The sequence below is a fragment of the Canis lupus genome, chromosome 30 (genome assembly GCF_003254725.2).
Source record: "Canis lupus dingo isolate Sandy chromosome 30, ASM325472v2, whole genome shotgun sequence".
NCBI classification, from domain to species: domain Eukaryota; kingdom Metazoa; phylum Chordata; class Mammalia; order Carnivora; family Canidae; genus Canis; species Canis lupus.
This window is the reverse complement of record NC_064272.1, coordinates 18,080,768-18,101,176: the sequence shown is the minus strand read 5'-3', so window position 1 is coordinate 18,101,176 and position 20,409 is coordinate 18,080,768. Positions and strand designations below refer to the sequence as shown.

At 46.4% G+C, this 20,409-nt stretch overlaps 2 protein-coding genes and 1 long non-coding RNA gene across 7 annotated transcripts in view; 2 read left to right on the top strand and 1 right to left on the bottom strand.

Annotated features, from left to right (window-relative positions):
* The window catches only part of MYO5C (myosin VC), a 95,199-nt gene extending 90,614 nt beyond the window's left edge, over nt 1–4,585 (top strand). For both annotated transcript variants that reach the window (XM_025472768.3, XM_049104235.1), the window contains 3 exons: nt 956–1,130; nt 1,526–1,606; nt 3,151–4,585. In XM_025472768.3, the coding sequence (XP_025328553.1) occupies nt 956–1,130; nt 1,526–1,606; nt 3,151–3,303 (409 nt within the window). In that variant the 3' untranslated portion in view covers nt 3,304–4,585. The remainder of the gene's footprint in view (nt 1–955; nt 1,131–1,525; nt 1,607–3,150) is intronic.
* A 216-nt stretch (nt 4,586–4,801) lies between these two features.
* Nucleotides 4,802–14,410, bottom strand: LOC118352887 (uncharacterized). Of its 2 annotated transcripts, none has more exons than XR_004810789.2 (3): nt 13,594–14,410; nt 13,045–13,194; nt 4,802–5,038 (listed from the first exon to the last, which is right to left on the bottom strand). It is a non-coding gene; the product is annotated as an uncharacterized LOC118352887 (long non-coding RNA). The 2 variants fall into 2 exon arrangements; XR_004810790.2 differs by lacking the exon at nt 13,594–14,410 and adding an exon at nt 13,345–13,568.
* A 1,608-nt stretch (nt 14,411–16,018) lies between these two features.
* Nucleotides 16,019–20,409, top strand: part of GNB5 (G protein subunit beta 5) — a 42,082-nt gene continuing 37,691 nt past the window's right edge. The window contains exons 1-2 of one of the 3 annotated variants that reach the window (XM_035708804.2): nt 16,019–16,140; nt 16,550–16,661. In XM_035708804.2, coding sequence (XP_035564697.1) covers nt 16,550–16,661 — 112 coding nt within the window. In that variant the 5' untranslated portion in view covers nt 16,019–16,140. Of the gene's footprint in view, nt 16,141–16,449; nt 16,662–18,522; nt 18,566–20,409 lie in introns of those variants that run through there. The other 2 variants (XM_025472772.3, XM_025472771.3) reach the window with 2 other exon arrangements.

Genomic DNA, 20,409 nt, shown 5'->3' with positions numbered 1-20,409 from the left:
ATTGATGAATAAATGTCCCACTGTATGGACATACCACAATTTGTATATCCATCAGTTGGTGAACATTTTGGGTTGTTTTCATTTTTTGGAAATTATGAGTAATGGCATAATGAACATTTCACTACTGATTTTTGAGTAGTGAAACATTGTGTGGATATGCTTTCAGTTCTCTTTTTTTTTTTTTTTTTTTTTCAGTTCTCTTAAGTATCTACCTAAAAGTGGAATTGCTGGGTCATGTCGCAGTTCTACGTTTTATGTTTTGAGGAACTGCCAACTGTTATCATTAGCAGCTCTACCATTTTACATTCCCACTAGCAACGTATGAGGGTTCTCAACACTCTCATTCACCCAGAGAGGTTCAGTAACTTTCCAAGCTCACACAAGTAGATTGGTGGAACTAAAACCATGCTTCTTAACTTGTAAACTTATGATAATTAGTGACAGACACAAGAATGAAAACCCCAGTGGACTGAATGAAAGCCTTCTATCAACTGGAAATTTTCTGTCAATTTAGGAAAACAGTTTTTTACACCAATATTAAGTCTTTAAATATCACTATGATTTTTTCCTTAAGTAGATTTTCAAATCTATTATTAAGTGTATTTTATTTTCCTTAAGTAGATTTTCAAATCTATTATTAAGGGTATTTTAATAGATCACTTTATAAATGATTGCAGTCACTGCTTTTTACTCAGATTTTCCCCCAAGTTTATTAGCTGGTATGACCCCTCACCCTAGACCATCAAGATCCTTAAAACCACGGATCATGAGAGCTAATCATCTGGTCCAACCTCCTGGTGTTACAAATGAAGAAACTGCTGGACCATGGTCCTAAGGTTCTCACTGAACCCGGGTACCCTCTTAGGACACACTGGGGTATTGGGCACCCTCTCCTGAAGTGGAAAGATCTCAGTGGGTCATCCACTATTGTCTGTTTCTCTGGCTTTTACTCCAGGTGCAATATCAGCTACTTAGAAGAATGGCTTAAGGATAAGAATTTGCAGAACAGCTTGGCCAAGGAAACTTTGGAACCTCTCTCTCAGGCAGCCTGGTTGCTTCAGGTCAAGAAGATCACAGACAGCGATGCCAAGGAGATCTATGAACGCTGCACCTCACTGTCTGCTGTGCAGGTGACCAGGCTGGTTAAGTGTGTCCCTGATCTTTGCCCTCTCTAGCTTAGCCAGCCATAGGATGTGTCTGAATCTCTGTGTGCTCTTTGGGGTGCACACAGATCTCCCATGAACCACCTTCTTATCTAATAAGCATTTATTTAATATTAACTTAGGACTTAAAAACAGGAAAATGTATATGATACATTTCCTGCCCACTGAACTCACAGATGTCTATATATGAGGGGAAGGAATGGGAGGAAGGAAAGAGGTTAGAGTACATGGTTCCTAAAGCCAAATTACTGTATCAAAAAACTACATGTGGTTCCCAATAGTTCCCAAACCATCTGAATCATTATTTCATGGACAGGCTTGTGATTTTTCATGGTCAACACCATCTTATGTGCTGTTCACAGATCATAAAGATCCTTAATTCATACACACCTATAGACGACTTCGAGAAAAGAGTGACTCCATCCTTTGTTCGCAAAGTACAGGTAAGATCCTTACGGATGTGCCTTTTAGTTTTCCATATAAGAAATTAAGAGGACACCTGAATGGCTCAGTCAGCTAAGTGTCCAATTCTTGATCTCAGCTCGGGTCTTGATCTCAGGCTTGTGATTTCAGGCCCCACGTTGGGCCCCACATGGGTGTGGAGCCTACTTTAAATGAATGAATGAATGAATGATTGATTGAATATTGAATTAACATTATAGAAATCTAAGATTAAAGTGCATTTACCAAACATGCACAAGAAAGGCACTTAGCAAAAGCAGCAGGAGTTCTCCCTGTCAAATACCCCAGTTTTCAGAACCCATTTTAGCCTCAGTGGGAGGAGAATGAAACACCACAACCATGATTCACCTGCTGTGTTCCTTCAGCATGTCTTATTTATCATCAATCTTCTTATTAGCACTGTGCAAGGGAGCAGAGGCTGAATGGAAAAACATAAACCCATTTGTCTTATTTTAATCCCTAAAGTATTTTCTCCAATCTGCTAAGGCATCAGTTCTCTGAGTTTGGTTCAAGGATCCTGTGGGTCCTTGAGACCCATTCAGGGGGTCTGCAAAGTCTTCCTTTTTCCAAATACATATGTGTGAAGCAGACTTTTCTTCATATACTTCAACCAAAACAACACATCACCATAGGTTGAATGCAGAAGTGGATACAAGATTCCACTGGTCTCATTAAGTCAGATGTTAAAAGATTTACAAAAATATAAAACAATACCACTTCCTACTAATTTTTTTTTGTTTTCAAAAATAGTTATTTTTCGATAAATGTTTACATGTGTTGGGTTTGTTACTTTAATGAATTCATATTTTAAATTATTGTCTTAATTACTAATATGGTGGGATCCCTGGGTGGCGCAGCGGTTTAGCGCCTGCCTTTGGCCCAGGGCGCGATCCTGGAGACCCGGGATCGAGTCCCACGTTGGGCTCCCTGCATGGAGCCTGCTTCTTCTCTGCCTATGTCTCTGCCTCTCTCTCTGTGTGACTATCATAAATAAATAAAATTTTTTTAAAAAAGAAAGTTATAAAAAAAATTACTAATATGGTAAATATCAGTAGTTATACCCACATTCACAAAAGCTCTTTGGAGTCCTCAATAATCTTTAAAGAGTTATAAAGGTGTCTTGAGACAAAAAAGTTCATAAACTACTGAACTAAAAAGAAGGATAACTGCTAGAAAGATTTACTACTTCAGATCTACTCATGTTTGGGCTTAGAATTATGCCACAAGATGATAAGAATAGAAAACAGATCCATTTACAGTCAGTCCCTCCTGTAGGAAATTAACATCTGAAGTGAAACAGAACACGAAAGTAAATATTCACAAGAGCTGATTGGAAATCCTGCGTAGACCATCTCACCATGGGACTGTGTTATCAAAAGGCTCTTTTGTGCATTCTCTCACATGATTTTGAAAGGAGCTTTTCAGTGAAGGTTGGGATGTGTTTTCCTTACTCTGAACTTCTAGATAGTCATAAAGCAGAATGCAATGGTCTCCGTATTCATTTTTCTTCTGGTTTTAATTTCAGGCTCTCCTAAATAGCCGAGAGGACTCGTCACAGCTGATGTTGGATACGAAATATCTCTTCCAAGTTACATTTCCTTTTACCCCCTCTCCACACGCTCTGGAAATGATCCAGATCCCCAGCAGTTTTAAGCTAGGCTTTCTCAATAGATTATAACAGGAGAAAAGAGAGTAAGTGTACTTTCCCCTCAGAAGCTATATGAAGATCAAATATGAGGGATGTGGTTTATTCATTGGAATGGGAATGCTTTGGGATGTGATGTGAGGAAGAAAATGGGAATTCTCCAAGATGGGCCACATCTCTTGTTCCCAGGGATGGTGTTGCCATTGTCATTTTGTAAGAGTTAACGTACGCCAGCTGGGGTTGTAAAGGCCACATCTACCTTAAGAATCACAACCAGCTTTTCTTGAAGTTCCTGGAAGGCCTGTATTTCCTTCCAGGTGCCTCTTGTCCTGCTCTGTCTTATGACAGGACTCCCCCAAGAGGAAGTATGATCTGAGGACACAGTGTCTCCTAAGTTTTCTAACATTTCTGTGAAGCCCAGGTACATTTATGAAGCCACAAGTAGGTTCCAGGGTTGGGTCTTCCAGGAGATAATCCCATTTGGGCCACAATGTCCTCTCACCCCATCCCTCCTGCCCAGGGTGGGTGGGGTGGGGCCCACTGGTGTTTTACTAAAAAACACTCCTGCATGAAAAAATATTTATAATTTCAGACCCCTCTAGTTTTTAAGAGAATATTCAATCTGAACTGAACTATATGAAGTATTTTATGTATATGTCTACCTAAAACAAATATATTATTAAAATTAATTGCCATGCCATTTATCATCTCTTCTGAAAGAACTTTTCTTTACATTTTATCTGCCAACGTATTTGCCATAACTTTCTTCATTGTTCATACAACGTCTTTAAAAACTAAGTTTTAAAAGACAACTTAAATGATTTTCTCTATCTTTTCAGCATTCAAATAGGTCCTTAAATTTTCCCATAAAAATAACTGAAGAACTATGTCAGTTCCTTCTTTTGAGAAACCAATGTTTCCCAAGTTTTATGGAAACTGACTATCCCTTGTCTCCCACCCACCCCATCTCCCTGCCTAAACCTTCTCTATCCTTCCTTTCAGAGCATACAATGTTATTTGACCAGCACTGCTAGCCTTTGGCCAGTGGCCCCAGTGCTCTTCTGTACCATTCCAAGAATCCCAACTGGCCCTATGCTTCTGACAGACTCACAGGCATTGGCTGTGATTCTGTAACACAGATACATATCTTAGGAGTAGAAATGATACTTGATTATGAAGCAACATCACCCTACTTATATGTAATGATATCTTTTCATATTATAAATGATTTAGTTCATTTAGATACATTATGTATGAAGAAATGAAAAGTGAACTTTTGAAATATTTTAATCAATAAAATAAATCACCAAATGAATTGGATCAGGTTCTTCTTTTTTTTTTTTTTAAAGTAGGCTTCACATCCTGCGTGGGGCTCAAACACACAACACTGAGATCAAGACCCGAGGTGAGATCAAGAGTCAGACGCTGTACTGACTGAGCCACCCAGGCGCCCTGCGTCAGTCAGATTCTTTTAATTGCTAGGAGACTACATTTTTATTAAGTGCACAACATTTATGACTTTTTTTAAGGATTGTATTCTTAAAGATGCTGGAATCTTTATTAGATACATAGTATCTCATAAAATATGTATAAACACTTTTAGAGGGGAAATAAATATGCCCCAAGTCCCGACCCAGGCTGTGTCTCCATGGGCTCCCCAACGGCGAGAGAAGGGGCCATCAGCAGAGACTTGGCTGGGTTTCTGATCGGCATCCGCAGACTTCTCTGTTGCCACGGAGCCAGGATAGTCAGAGGCTATAAAGAGAGACTGAGAGAATCACTGAATTTTAATCTGGGGGCACATGAAACACTTATCCGAGACTCGGACTTCAACTTGGACCAGACTCGAACCCTGAGGTTTTGTCTCACCCAGCTTTTATTAAGAGGGCTAGCAGATTGGCTATAGGAATGATCAGCTTTGAGAAGCAGAGAAAAGGTTGTTTACTTCAAAGGGTAGAACAGGCTATTCCCTCAAGGAGAGGGAGTGGAGGAACCGTATCTGGAGAACAGTGTGGCCAAGTCCCTCCCGTCCCACAGTGTGCCACGAGGGACGGGACCATGAGATTCAGTTCTCAGATAAGTTCCGCAGCTGGTTCCCTGTACTCTGTGCCCTTTCTCTGCTCCCCATCACCCTTCCTTTCCGGTTCCCATAAGTTGGGGCTGCCTGTTTTTCAACATGCACCCCGGGCTCTCAGCTGATAACATTGCCCATCTCCTTTGCTACCCTGTGAGCTCCTGGAGAGCAGCTCCACATCTTGCTCATCCCCTTGCTCATCTCGATGGGATGGGATGAGCTGCAGGAGCAAGATCCTATTAGAGGCAGCAGGATTGGCAGAGGGGGGTAGGGGGGTGGGGGGCGGAGGGTGGGGGGAGGGTGTTGGTCAGCCTGGGGAAGGAGCAGATCTTGTTTGGGAACAAGATGAGGGGGCCTGCAGAGGCAGAGAAAGTCATGCATGGAGAAGGGAGAGGAGCACGCATCTCCCATCCCCATCAGCCCCACAAAACTGAAGGTGGGAAGAATGGCCAAAACGAAGAGGTGCTGGTGGGACGAGGACTGAGCGGGCCCAGAAGAGTGCTGACTACAGTTAGGGGTGAATGTCAGAGTTGCTCAGTGGGGCAGAGCGTGGATTCATCAAGGCCAAACCTGCCAAGGCCAAACCTGCCAAGGCCGCCTCTTGCTGTGGAAGGAGAACAGCCTGTGAAACAGGTGGAGAGAGGTGCCGAGGGCGTCTGCTGTGGACGGGCAGGAGGTTGCCATCGGCAGTGAGTGCCCCTGGGAAGGGACAAAGCCTCTGAGCCTGGATGCCCAGATAAGGAGATTAGAGGTGCAGCTTCTGCTTTTGCACCTTCACCTTCATGCTGCAGCTCTGACTCCTCAGCTGGGGGCTCCGAGTGTTGACCCTGTGGAAGGTATGTATGTGCTAACAGTATATTAGCATACTCAGGCTTTCCTGCATGCTCACGTAAGTGTTTCGTGTGCACACACCAAGGTGCTAACTGGGCATTCTGTGAGGAGGGAGCATTGGTGAAGGATGGTGGTGGTGGTGAATCCGCATGTTGTAATTGCTCTACAACCCACATGGATTTCTTTCAAAATAATAGGAAGGTGTTTTGTTTTAAAAATACATTTCGTGTGGGGATGCCTGGGAGGCTCAGTGGTTGAGCGTCTGCCTTCAGAGTTCCGGAATCGAGTCCCACATCAGGCTCCCCACCTGCTTCTCCTTCTGCCTGTGTCTCTGCCTCTCTCTCTCTCTCTCTCTGTGTGTCTCTCGTGAATAAATAAATAAATGAGTAAATTAAAAAATATATTTAGTGTTAGCCTAAGGGGGAAAAATTAGGCATCTGTAAAAGTCATATAATCAGTTTAAAAAAATTGATCCAGGTAATACTTTACATGTCAATATAAGCCTCAGAATGCAGCTTATGGAATAGGAAGAGGATTTTTTTCTTTTTTAAATTTTTATTTTATTTTTTATTTAATCATGAAAGATACAGAGCAGGAGAGAGAGAGGCAGAGACACAGGCAGAGGGAGAAGCAGGCTCCATGCAGGGAGCCGGATGTGGGACTCGATCCCGGATCTCCAGGATAACGCCCTGGGCTGCAGGCGGCGCTAAACCGCTGTGCCACCCGGGCTGCCCGATTTCTTTCTTTTTTAAAGATTTATTCATTTTAGAGGGAGAGCAGAAGTGCATATGAGCCGGAGGAGGAGCAAAGGGAAAAGAGGAAAGAAAATCCCAAGCAGACCCACCTCCCCTCCCCAGCTCCCCTTTCCTGCTGAGTTTGGAGCCCTTCATGGGGCTGGATCTCAGACCATATTTATTGAGTATTGAGACTCAATATTTATTGAGTATATGAATGTCTGCATTTGTGAAGTGTCTGTTCAAAGTCTCATGTTTTAAAAATAATTTTTAATGGGATAACGCATATAAAACTCAGCATTTTGTTTATTTTAAAATTGATTAGAATGACTTATTTATCTTAGAGAGAGAGAGAGAGAGATTGAGAGAGTGCAGTGGGGAGGGTCAGAAGGAGAAGGACAGAGAGAATCACCAGCAGACTCCCCGCTGAGTGCAGAGCCTGATGTGGGGCTCGATCCCCGCCAACCTGAGATCATGACCCAAGTTGAAATCAAGAGTCAGATAACTAACTGACTGAAGCACCCAGATGCCCCAAAACTCAGCATTTTAAAGCACACATTTCAGTGGTTTTTAGTATATACACAATGATGTGCATTATCTAATTCCAGAGCATTTGCATCATCCCAGACAATAAACCTCATACCCATTAAGCTGTCACTTCCCATTCTCTCCTCCTCCAGTTTACTGGCAACTTCTAATTTACCTTTGATCTGTACGGATTTGCCTATCCTGGATATTTCATATAAATGGAGTCACAGTTAGTGGCCTTTTGTGTCTGGCTTATTTCACTTAGCATATGTGCAAGCTTCATCCATGTTGTAGCGTGGATCAGAACTGCATTCTTTTTTATTGCCAAATAACATTCTGTATGGATATACCACATTTTTGTTTATCTGTTTCTCAGTTGATGGATCTGTGCTGTTTCTACTTTGGGCTTAAATGCTGCTACAAACGTTCCTGTATAAGTTTTCATGTGAGCAGGTGTTTTCAGTTATATGAGCATATATACTTAGGAGTGGATTTGCTGGGTCATGTGGTGACAACTTTGTTCAACTTTTTTTTTTTTTTAAGATTTTTATTTATTTATTCATGAGAGACACAGAGAGGCGGAGACACAGGCAGAGGGAGAAGCAGGCTCCATGCAAGGAGCTCGATGTGGGACTCGATCCCAGGACCCCAGGATCATGACCTGTAACACCCAGACACTGAGCCACCCAGGCACCCCTCTGTTCAACTTTTTAAGTAACTGCCAAACTGTTTTCCACAGCAGCTGCACCATTTTACATTCCTGGCAGCAATTCATGGGGGTTGTTTTGCTCACTTTTAATTGGGTCAATAAAGCATTATTCTAAAAGTAAAATTTGATACCCTATATATTCAGTAATAAGAGGCTGGCTTAACAAATTATGATACTACACGGTACAGAGTAAAACTAAAGCTGTTACCAAAGAACAGTAGATCTAAGTAGATCAGGTAAGTACTAACAGAATAAATTAGGTGAAAAAAAGCAAATAGCTGACAGCCGTATTTGTGTAACTCACAAGCTTTATCTATGATGTTAGAAAAGTCTGGAAGAATATACAATACACCAAATCTAAATATGGAGAGAAAATGCGGAGCAGGTAGGAGGGACTTTGACTTCTGACTTTCTATCTTTCGTCTGTACTCTTATAAGAATATATATGGGGTGGTGGGGTTTTTGGTAACTTTAAAGTATATATTTAGGTAACACACTGCAAAGAAATTTCATGCTTGTCTTGGGGTTAGGGGAAGGTTTGATAAGTTCTAGGACTACTGTAGAACAACTTCATGTCAAGGCTTATTAAAATGCAGCATTTTTATCTTGTCAAAATGCTCATTGGAAGCATTTGTTCTAGCTGTTAGAAGTTCCTTCATCATAAAAAGGATTATTGACAATGAAGATAGTAGAATGCACTACGATGAAATTTGGCCACGATAGGGGGACCTGGGTGGTTCAGCAGTTGAGCATCTACCTTTGGCTCACGTTGTGATCCCAGGATCCTGGGATCGAGTCCCACATTGGGCTCCCTGCAGGCAGCTGGCCTCTCGTCTCTGCCTCTCACTCTGTGTCTCTCATGAATGAATAAATAAAATCTTTAAAAAAAATTTTGGCCATGACATAAATGCTAAATGAAAAACATCAGTATATAAAAAATATAAAACCTACTCTTGCATCTGCCAAAATGTGGACCAGGAGTCTCTCTGGGCAGTGGGATTATAGGTGATTATTTTCTTCCTTATGCCTTCTTTATTTTTTTTCCAGACTCTACAATGCCCATGTAGAATATTTATAGTTTTAAATATCGTAATACTTCAAATTTACTTTGTAGCTTGCCCATGCTTAACCAACCACATCTAAAATGCTAGCTGCATGAAGCAATTTAAGGTCAATATGTCTTAAGACTTGTGGTCTCTGTGAGAAAATGATGTTTTCTAAGAATACATAATGGCACAAATGGCACAACGTGCCATACACAATGGTAGACAAAAATACTAGTAAGCAAAAAACTAAAGTTCAAAATTGTATATGACATACAGTTCCAATTTTTTAAAAAAAGTATAAGCATATGTTTATGGAGACACTAGAAGAAAATGTAAATGTAAAATGTTAATCACTGTTAGTACAGGGCATGTAGGTGATTAATTTTCCTTCTTCACATCCTTCTGTTCCCAATTATTTATGATAAACATGTGCAGCTCTCATCGCTTGAAAAAGTTTAAAATTCAGTCTGGGAAGGAGAAGAGTGTCTCTCTCCAGATTTGGAATATTGGCGTTTTTTTCTCCTTCCCTTTTTCTTGCTCTCCCACAACTTCTAGCCATCCTTGGATTCCTTCTCCACTCAGCCCCAGCGTTCCTCTCACCTTCCGTTCCCACAGCTGCCACTCTGCCCAGAGCTCATCTCCTCTTCCCCAAAACATGATAACAATCTATTAACCTAGTCAATTTTCCTGCAGTACATTCTCTCTCTGACCTACTTCTGGAAGCACAAATGCTGGAATAATCCACTTGAATGACGTTGCTCCCTTGCTGAAAAACCCATGGCTCACCTTCCTAATGCTCTTACTTGCTGTCTTCAGCATGCCCTTGTGACTGGCAGGCGTGGACAGTGGGGGACATTACCAGGTCCTTGCCAAAGGCTAGGCTCCAGTGCCCAGGCCCTTTTGCTTGCTTGCTTTTTTCTCTCTTCTTTCTTACCTTTTGTTTTTAAAAATTTGTTTATTTATTCATGAGAGACACAGAGAGAGAGAAGCAGAGACATGGGCAGAGGGAGAAGTAGGTTCCCTGCAGGGAGCCTGATCAGGACTCGATCCCAGGACCCCAGGATCATGCCCTGAGCTGAAGGCAGATGCTCAACTACTGAGCCACCCAGGTGTCCCCCATTTTGCTTTCTTTAATTCATGTTTTATGAAAAGGCAGAACAGCCTGCTTGTGCCAGCTCCACGAGAAAGGTTGTAGAGTCCCACCACATAAAGGCCTCACTGCTGACCTTGAACGTATTTAATCCCGAGGCATGTCCTCGGCTACACCACCGATGTCTGCTTCCTTCCTAGGGTGGCTGTGAGCAGTCAGGGCAAGCACGCTGTGGTGGTTGGTCAGTAGCTGGTTTCCTTCTGATCTCTCATCCGTAAAGGACTATCCTCTACTCCCCTGTTCCTTAGAGATCTCATGAACTACTGCCCCTTTGTTGGAGGAGTTCAACCCAATTCATTCTCCCCATTCTTCCTCTAGTCCGATGGTGACATCTGTATGGTAGACATTCTCCCTTCAAGGTGTCCCCGCTGCTACCTGCCCTACAAATATGTTCCTCAGAAATTTGGCTTTCTTGAAATGTTCAGACCAGTGTCCCAAAGTCTCTTTGTGGGAGAGGGGACAAAACCATCCTCTACTAAGGGGGTCATTTCTTCAAACCCCGATGTGGCCCCCTCTTCGAAACACCTATTAAATTGGCTTGGTTACGATGGCTGGGCCCTCCCCCCTTTAACCTGCTTGTCGTCCTCTCCAACAGTAGCACTGCAATGTCTAGCCTCCCAGAAACTCAGAAGGCATCATAGACCTCTCCCCCTCCTTGTCCCCACACATCACCAAGTCTAGCTCCTTCTTTGTAAGCATGGTCAAATCCATCCTACATCATTGCTTCATGTAAGGCCTTCATCGTGCTCTGCCTGAAATGTGGTCACAGGCTCACCTCTGCTTTTTCCACAACTCCAGCCTCATCCCCCGCCCCTGCTGCCGCTGCTACCACAGCCACTCTCAGGGCAGCTTAACATCTATGGAGCACTCACTCTATTTCCTCCTTGAGCTAAGCTTTATGCACTTTTATAAATCCCCCAATGATCCTGTGACTGTGGATGTTAAGATCCCCATTTGATTGATTAGCAAAGATCCAGAGAGTTCGAATGACTTGCTCAAGTAGTGGCACCAGGATCTGGTCAGCCAGAGCTAGCACCCTCAGCCACCAGATGGTTTTGCTTCTGTAAGTTTACCTTCCCTTCAGTGGCCTGGGCCTGTCTGTTGACTTCGGGATGGACAGACAGGAGCCCTGGGTCTATGACTGTCAAATGTTTAATAAGTGGGATGTGTCCCTTGCAGAGAACCAATACTGTGTTTACTCAGCCTTACAATATTAGTTGAGATCAGGCTCTGCCATTTTCTAACTCTCTTCTTTACTCCAAATGTTTACCATCAGGGGAGGATTTTTTTTAAGTTTTAAACTGTAGTATCCATTATAATAATGCTCTCCACCGTGGAGCCCCACAGGATTAATATTGTGCTGCAGAGATCAATTGTGTCCATGTCTGTAACCTGCCAAAATAGCCAGTTAAATGGTAACCCCGGAAAACCTATTGTCTGATGCTTTCTTACTGATTAAATAAACAAGTTGGTGTTGACCCAGCACGTTGTAATAAATCAAAGGTTATAAATTAACTCATATACTTTATCCCACATGTAGAAAGGCTGAGCAACCATCGTGACCAAAGGAAGATGAGATTTTAAAAAGCTGTTTCTGTTGGCTTTTCTCATGCACCTACATCCCTTTCTCTCTCTCTCTCTTTCAGCCTCATTTTGGATAAAAAATGTGTGATCAGACCTTTCTCGTTAATGTGTTTGGCTCCTGTGACAAATGTTTCAAACAACGGGCTCTGAGACCCGTTTTCAAGAAATCTCAACAGCTCAGCTACTGTTCAACATGTGCAGAAATCGTAAGTGCCATTTAAAAAAAAAGTGGTTATCTGTTTTAAAATGATGTCTCATGTCAGGTTCCTGTGACAGAGGAGTTGCCATAAAATCAGCTTACAACCAAACATTTTCAGCACACTGAGGCTAAGTGAGGCAGTATAATAGCACGGTGGTTCAAGGTGTGGATTCTCTGACCTCCTGGGTTCAAATCCTAGCTATGTACCTAGGTGGCGGAGGTCAGTTTTCCCCTATATAAGATAGGAATACTAGCATTTGTCTCATAGGGTTTTGTCAGAATTAAATGAGTTCATTTGATAAAATATTTAAAACAGTACCCAGCACAGGCTGTGTTCAATGAACGTTTTAGCTATTGCTACTTTTTTAGTGCTAATGCTTCTTGCTACTGCTGTCTGTCTGCTAGGCAAACAACCAAGACAAAAGAGACTCTGGCAAACAAACAGCCTGGAAATGCCCCTCCAAAGGCCATGGTCCAGCTTTCCCTAGGAACAGCTCTATTGAAGACTGAACCCTACAGGGCTTCCCTAGTAGCCAAAGTTAAGTTCAAGGAAAAGTGTTCCTTAGGCCTAAGATTTCAGGGAGGACTAAGGACTGACTGAATATAAATCCTTATGTTTTTCAAAGAACACAAATCAGTCCTCACCAGAGGTGGTTACACACAGGCTTTATTCAGGTTTTGCAGCAAAATGCCCATAGAATGGCGGAAGCCCCAGAAATCAGTCCTTTCTCAAGAGTATTTGCAAAGCAGTAGTGCTAGGTATTATGGCTGAGCAGAGCCCTCACCTGGCCAAAAATGGTAAAACATGCTTCTCCAAAAGTCCAATTGGAAACCCCCAATTAGCCACACATTTTAAACAGCCCCCACCCCCCCACCCCCCAGCAAGGATTCTCTGCACAGTTCATGTCTCCATACCCACCGGCTCTTCCCCAGAGACCCCCGCCGGGGCTGCCTCCACACCAGACAGGCTTCATCCTCCAGTGAGCTGCCCCATCCTTCCTGGGAGGCTGTGGGGCACCTGCTGGCCAGGGTTCTGCACGCACAGGCTGGGAGGACCAGGCGCTGGTGCCTTGGGGCAGTACATCCATTAAAAAAAATAAAAATAAAAAATAAAAAATAAGAAAAAAGAGGAAAGGTGATTTTTTACATTTTATCCAACTGAAGAGGAAAAGGCAGTATTAATTCTCTTGGTCCCATTGTAACTCCTGATAGTAATTACATTTAAAAAAAATATCCCCGTGGGCAGCCTCGATGGCCCAGCGGTTTGGGGCCGCCTTCAGCCGGGGGTGTGATCCTGGAGACCCGGGATCGAGTCCCATGTCAGTCTCCCTGCATGGAGCCTGCTTCTCCCTCTGCCTGTGTCTCTCTCTCTCTCTCTCTCTGTGTCTGTCATGAATAAATAAATAAAATCTTAAAAAAATATATCACTGTAAAGCAAATGGCAAGTAAACAGCCCAGAGTGACATACAGGCTTTGGGACAGCATAATAATCCTGATATCACAAGATCAGGCTTAGTGTAATGGACTTCTCCCTGCAGCAAGCACATTGTGTTCTAAACATGGCTCTGCACATCGTCAAACAGAGGACGTTCAGTTCTTAAAATAAGCCTGTTTTCCGGTGGCCCTACCATCCTGGAGAAGTGCTATTTATTCATCTTAGCTCTTCTATTTTTTAAACAACTTCTGTGGACACAAGGAGCCCAGAGTCCCCATCGTCATATCCTGCAGCATCATAGATTCTTCCCAGGGCAGAGGCTCTGGCCTGGAGATATTTTCCAGGAAACTGTCACAGGCTATCTCCACAAGCACTTGAGGGTTCCCAATATTCATTCCCAACTATTCAGACACCCTGTTGTGGGTGAGACATCCAAATGACTGGTAGCTAATTTTTACCTGGGTGTTTGCAAACGTGTAGCCCCCAGTGGACCCTTTTCATGAACAGGGAACTGTAACTCCACCCCTGCCAAAATGTAGGAGACCTCAACTTTTCTCATTTCTAGCTTCCTTACCTATAAAAAAGTTAAAACCGAAGTACAGAAAGGCTCTTTGCAAACTTTCCCATCTATTAAGAAGTCGCATGGCCTTATCTCTAGATGGTAGACCCTTCAGAATGGAGGGTGTTTGGGATTTGTTTAACAGAGAGAACCTCAGAGGAGGGCACACACCAGTGTGAATCTCTGCTCACCCCAGATGACACACAGGCAGACCCTGAAGCAGGCACACATCCCATGATGGGCCATAAGGCATCACGAGGAAATGAGGAGAGGAGGCTATTGGGCTAGGCCTTCTGAGGTGACCCTGGTGAGAAGTGCCTCCCAGGACCTAGTGTTTCATTTAAATTACTTCATGTGAATTGCTCAAGTGTATCATGGAGCCTTAATAATAATGAGCAAATACTGTGTGTCAGGCACAGGTCTGAATGCCCTGCGTAGCCCCTGACGAGGCCTGAGATGTTATCCATTTACAGATAAGGAGCCTGATGCAGAGAAGTTAAGTAAATCACTCAAGGCCACACAACACAGCCTAGATTTATCCTCAGGCGATATGACCTAGCTACAACTTCTGCTCTTAAACTTTTGCTCTGCAAACTCTGAGGCAGATGTAATAGTTTTGCTTTTATAAATAGTTGTATATATCTAAGCATTTATATTTTATATTCATATTTTATATTTATTTTATTTTTAATTATATATTGCATATATTCTGTTTTATACATCCACTTAATGAACTAACATTAACTGAGTACCTACAATATACCAGTAATCATGCTAAATACTGAGAATAATTGATGAATGAACTTCTACTGATGGGAAGGGAAAGGGGAGCTGGTAGTTAATAGTATCTGCTATGATGGAGAAGCTGCTAAAAAGTTCATTCACATGATCTTATTTAATTCTCCTAATAGCCCTAGGAAGTAGATTTTCCAGCGAAGGAAACTGAGCTCAGAATCTAACCTCTAGACGACCATGTATAGATTAATACAGATTACTTCCAACTTTTCTTTGGTAAACAGCTGCCCAGGACAGCAAGTAGAAGCTGGATTCCTCAGGCAGGGAGGGGTGAGGACATACCCCCAAATCCTGTTTGGGAATGTTTGCTCTAGAGTTTTTTTTTTTTTTTTTTTAAGATTTTATTTATTTATTCATGAGAGACACAGAGAGAGGCAAAGAGAGAAGCAGGCTCCACGCCGGGAGCCCAGTGCGGGACTTGATCCCAGGACTCCAGGATCACGTCCTGAGCAGAGAGCAGACTCTTAACCGCTGAGCTACCCAGGCGTCCCATGCTCTAGAGTTTGTAACCTTAATCCACCTTCCCATTTTGCACACATGCACACATACACACATACATGCAAGGTCATGGACAGGCAAAAGGGAGAAGCAATGCGTTGGCTCCTCCACACTTAAGTCGCCAGGCATGTAGCTGAATGGAGCCACATTGTCTAGGTCCAAATCCTACCTTTACCTCTTTCTTGGGAGTGTGACTCAAGCAAATCATATAACCCTTCTGTGCCTCAGTGTCCTCATTTGTGAAATGGGGATAACAGTATCCATTCAGGGTGACTGTTGTGATTTATTAACGCAAAGTGCTTGGAACAGTGCCTGGCACCAGGACTTCTACGTAAGCGCACAGGGAGGCAAGTTTCGGGTTCGCTGGGGGGGAGCACCGGGGCTTCCCAGGACGAGGCCGGGTCTCCATCCGTGGTGCGGCCTGGGCCTCGCTGCCCGCTCCCCGCTCTCTGCGCTGCAGGAAGCAGCCGCGCCGCAGCCTACCAAGTCCCCCTGAGCGGAGACGGGTGCCGGGGACGCGGGCGCCAGGAAGGCCGTGCTCCGGGACCTCAGCGGCTCCCGGGGGCCGGGCAGTACGTGCGCGTCCTCCGCCAGGTCATCTCATCACCTCTGCGCCTCGGCTCTCCCGCCGGTGAAATGGGCACGACGCTCCCCGCTTCCCGGGGCGGGGTGCGCAGCAGCGCCACGGCGGGCATCGCCCTGGGCACGGCGCCGGGCGCGCGCGGCAGGTGCCCGGGCGGGGGCGCGGGGGGCGCGGGGGGGGGGGGGCGGCGGGCATCGCCCTGGGCACGGCGCCGGGCGGGGGTGCGGGGGCCGCGGGGGGCGCGGGGGGGCGCGCGAGGGGGGGCGGCGGGCATCGCCCTGGGCACGGCGCCGGGCGCGCGCGGCAGGTGCCCGGGCGGGGGCGCGGGGCCGCGGGGGGCGCGCAGGGCGGGGGGCCCACGGCGGGGGGGTTCGGCCGCCGCGGCCCCGCTCGCACCGCCCGCGTCAGCGCCGGAGGGCGGGGCCGCGGCGGGGCGAAGGCAGCCGGAGCCGCGCCGGGGGCCGCTCCCGCCCGCTCGCCGGCCAGGCCTCCGCCGCCCGCGCGCCCGCTCACCCGCGTCCCCGCTTCCCTCCCCGCCGCGTCCCGGCGCGAAGATGGCAACCGACGGGCTGCACGAGAACCAGACGCTGGCGTCGCTGAAGAGCGAGGCCGAGAGCCTCAAGGGCAAGCTGGAGGAGGAGCGGGCCAAGCTGCACGACGTGGAGCGTGAGTGCGGGCCGGGCGGGGGCTGCGCGCCGGGAGGCGGCCGAGGAAGCCAGGAGCCCCCGGGGAGCGGGCCGGGGCGGGAGCTGGGCCTGCGCCCGCCGCGGAGGGGCGCCCGGCCCCCGGCCCCCGGCCCCCGGCCCCCGGCCCCCGGCTCCCGGCCCCCGGCTCAGGGCGCGGGGCGAGGCGAGGGCTGCGGCCGCGGCCCTGGGGCCCGAGCCCGGCGGCCCCGGAGGCCCGGACGCCTTGCACAGGCCGGTCCGCTGGCCGAGGCCGCGCCGCCTCCGGGCGGGGGCGCGGGGGTGGGCCCCTGGCGGCCGCTGTCCCCACCCGCGGCGCCCACCTGGGGACCTCGGGACCTGTGCCCCTTGCCCTGCCTGGAGGATGCGAACCGACCGCGGCGGCGGGGGCGGCGGGGGCGGCGGGGGCGGGCTTTCTCCATCACTGTCGTGTGTGTTTTCTCAGTTTTGCTTTTACAAGGAGCCAGACTCTCAGTTAAAAAAAATCTCATTTTTCCAGTCTGCCCTCTTGGCTTGGGGGTGGAGACCCGGATGAGGGAAGAAGAGCAGAGCAGCTTTTACCAAATCCAATGACTTCGTTCCTTTAAGGCTATTTAAGAAGCTTTTGAATGGATGCGGGTGCGATTGGCAGAAGAGAGCAACAGCAGTCTTAAATAAACGTACTCATTGGCCACTAGATCATTCAGAAACCGCTCTGTGACTTTTATGAGTGAGCAATTAAATAGACAGGTGAAACGACTTGGTGGGACCAGCTTTCCTTTACTGTCAGATGGTTTGTCCCCAGCAGAGTTTGGGCTCAGGGCCAGACTTGGGGAAGTGGCTTTTACCTGCTTATCTTTCAGCTCTGAGAGTGGCAGCTCCCAGTTTGCTGAGCACAGCCTCCCCCATGGTACCCTCAGGCACTCCTGTGCATTGTGCTCCTACCATTCCTATTTGGTGCCACCCCTTTTAATTTCTATTTGGAGCAGAAACATGGGGTTCATGCTAGGTCCTTTAACGCCTGACTCCTCTCTTTGAAAATCACTTGATGGAAGCAGGTGACCTGAATCTAGAATGTGCTGTGCTTTGTAGGGACTTCCTTTAAATTAGACGTGCTAAACCCCAACATCATTTAGGGATGTGTCCAGCTACAATTAACTATAAACCCCAAATAAAGTAGCTAAGCAAATTGGGAGTTCTTTTCCTTATATAACAGGAAGAAGTGTAGGTGATCACCAGCTCTGGTCCAGCTGCTCAGCATGCCATCAGGGACCCACGCTCGAGTCTTTCTCCACCACCACCCTGAGAACATTGGCATTAGCCCTGTGATTATGATATGACCTCCACAGCTCCAAATATAACCTTTGTATCCAGGACAAGAAGGAGAAATATGGGCACCAGCCCCTGTTTCTCCTTCTTTTTTAAAATATTTTATTTATTCACGCGCGCGCGCGCGAGAGAGAGAGAGAGAGAGAGAAGCAGAAACATAGGCAGAGGGAGAAAAGCAGGTTTCCTGCAAAGAGCCTGATGCAGAACTTGATCCTGACCCCAGGATCACTCCCTGAGCCAAAGGCAGACGTTCAACTGCTGAGCCACGCACGCATCCCGTCTGTTTCTTCCTCTTATCAGAAAAGCAGAAGTCTTCCCCATCACCTCCTTTCTCCCAACAGATTTTGTACTTTATTGGCCAGAAATAGGTCACAAAGCTACTGCAATGAAGCTGGGAAAGAAAGAAGTGAGCTGGACACATTGTCACCCCCAAATAAAGCTGGCTTTCCGTTGTCAGGAAGCATTGTGGAACAGAGATTGGGAGGCACTGGACAAAGCCTGCCTCATTTCACTCTGCCATTTCCTACATTCTGCAGATGTTATCGATGATGCTGTGAGGGCGGTGTTGGCACCCCTGAGGTAGGTCTGAGTTCTGCATATTACAGGTGAGGAAACTGAGGCACAGCAAGGTGAAAGGACTTGCCAGAGGACTGCAGCCAGTAAGCAGTGGGACCAGGATTCCAGCCCAGACAGTCAGAACCTCAGCCCGGCCTCACTTCAACTTTGTGTCCAATCCTTTTGGGCCCTGTGCAGAGGAGGTTCCAGAAACTCCATCAGCTGGGCAGACTGCCTGCCTGGAGCCTCTCAGCCTTTTCTGTGACTTGGGAAATGGCTTTAAGGCAGAGAGATAGTCAGGATAGAGCTTTTCAGCAGGGAACCCCAGTCCTGCCAAGGATGTGATACCCTCAAAAGCCAGGGCCAGATTTTGGGCCCACAGTGGAAAGATCTATCCCCACCTGCATACAAATCAGAATTTTAGAGTCAACAAGACCAGCAGTCATGTGGCCATGATCCCCATTATTTCCCCTGCAGCTTCCCAGTGGCTTCGCCTCTACTTCAGTATAGTACCTTTGCTCCTTTGAGGCTCCTGTCACTCAAATGACATCTGTTTTCCCCTCCGCCATGCTGCTGGCTCCTGACCTCCCAGCCAGACTGCCTAGTTTCTTAAGGATTCGCCACATGGCTTGAGCCTTCCTTTTGACCTAAGCCCTGCCTCATCCCTGGTGTCTTCAGGGTTCACCAGGGGGACTTCCTCACACACTGGCCTCTCATTCCATCACAGTATCCTGGATCTCGTTAGCACTCAGAGATGCTCCTCCTCTGACCACACTGTCTCCTCCAGAGAGCTCCATGACCCATGATCACTGAGCTCCTCCCTGCCAGTCTCTCAGCCTTTTATTGAGCCTGTCATTTTTGCATTGTGGTGGTGTTAGACAGATGGCCCTGTAGGCCCTACATGAGCTGGGGAACCTTTTCAGGCCACAAGCTGAGATGGCCAAGTCATTCCAGATTGCCTGGGACTCTCAGTTTTAAAATGGAAGTTCCTACATTCTGAAAACCCCTGTAGTCCTTGGCAAACTGGGACAGTTGATCAGCCTTCCATTAGCTCTGACTTGCCCAAATTCTTGCCTAAGCACACAACAAAATAGCATGAACTTGGAGGAGAAGCAAACTTCATCCAACTCCACACCCTTGCCCCTTCAGCTCTCATCCCTTTGACCCTTAGACCAGCGTCCATACCGTTGGACCTTCATCCCCAAGTCAGACCCTTGACCAACATTAAGTAGAGGAATTGGCTTATATGGGTGGCCCAAGGGGAAGCCAACCTACACCAGACTCCATAGCCCCAGGCCCTGTGCCCCTGCCTTTCCCCTTACTCCTCCAGAGCTTCCTCCTTCTCCCTACATGTCTCCCCTCATTGCCTTCTGCTTACCTTCTGCCAAGGGTAAGTGTTCCCTTGCTTGATTGTAAGACATTTTAGAATTATGAGCCTATGGCTTGTATGTTTCCTATTGCTATTGTACAAATCTCCGTAAACACAGGACATTAAAGCAAATTAAATTTATTTTTTTATAGTTCTGGATGTCAGAATTCTAAACTGGGGTCAACAGGACTTCATTCCTTCTGGAAGCTTTAGGAGAGAGTCCCTTCCTTGCCTTTTTCAGCTTCCAGAGGCTGCCTGCAATTTTTGGCTTGTGGTCCCACATCCTCCGACCTCCTCTCTGTCATCACATCACCTACTTTGACTCTGCCTTCCTTGCCTCCCTCTTATACGGACACTTGTGATTACAGTGGGCCTACCTGTATAAACCAGGGTAATTAATCATCCTATCTCAAGACTCTTAATCACATCTGCAAAGCCCCTTTTGCCGTGTAAAGTACAGGCTCCAAGAATTAGGACATGGATGTCTTTGGAGGTCCTA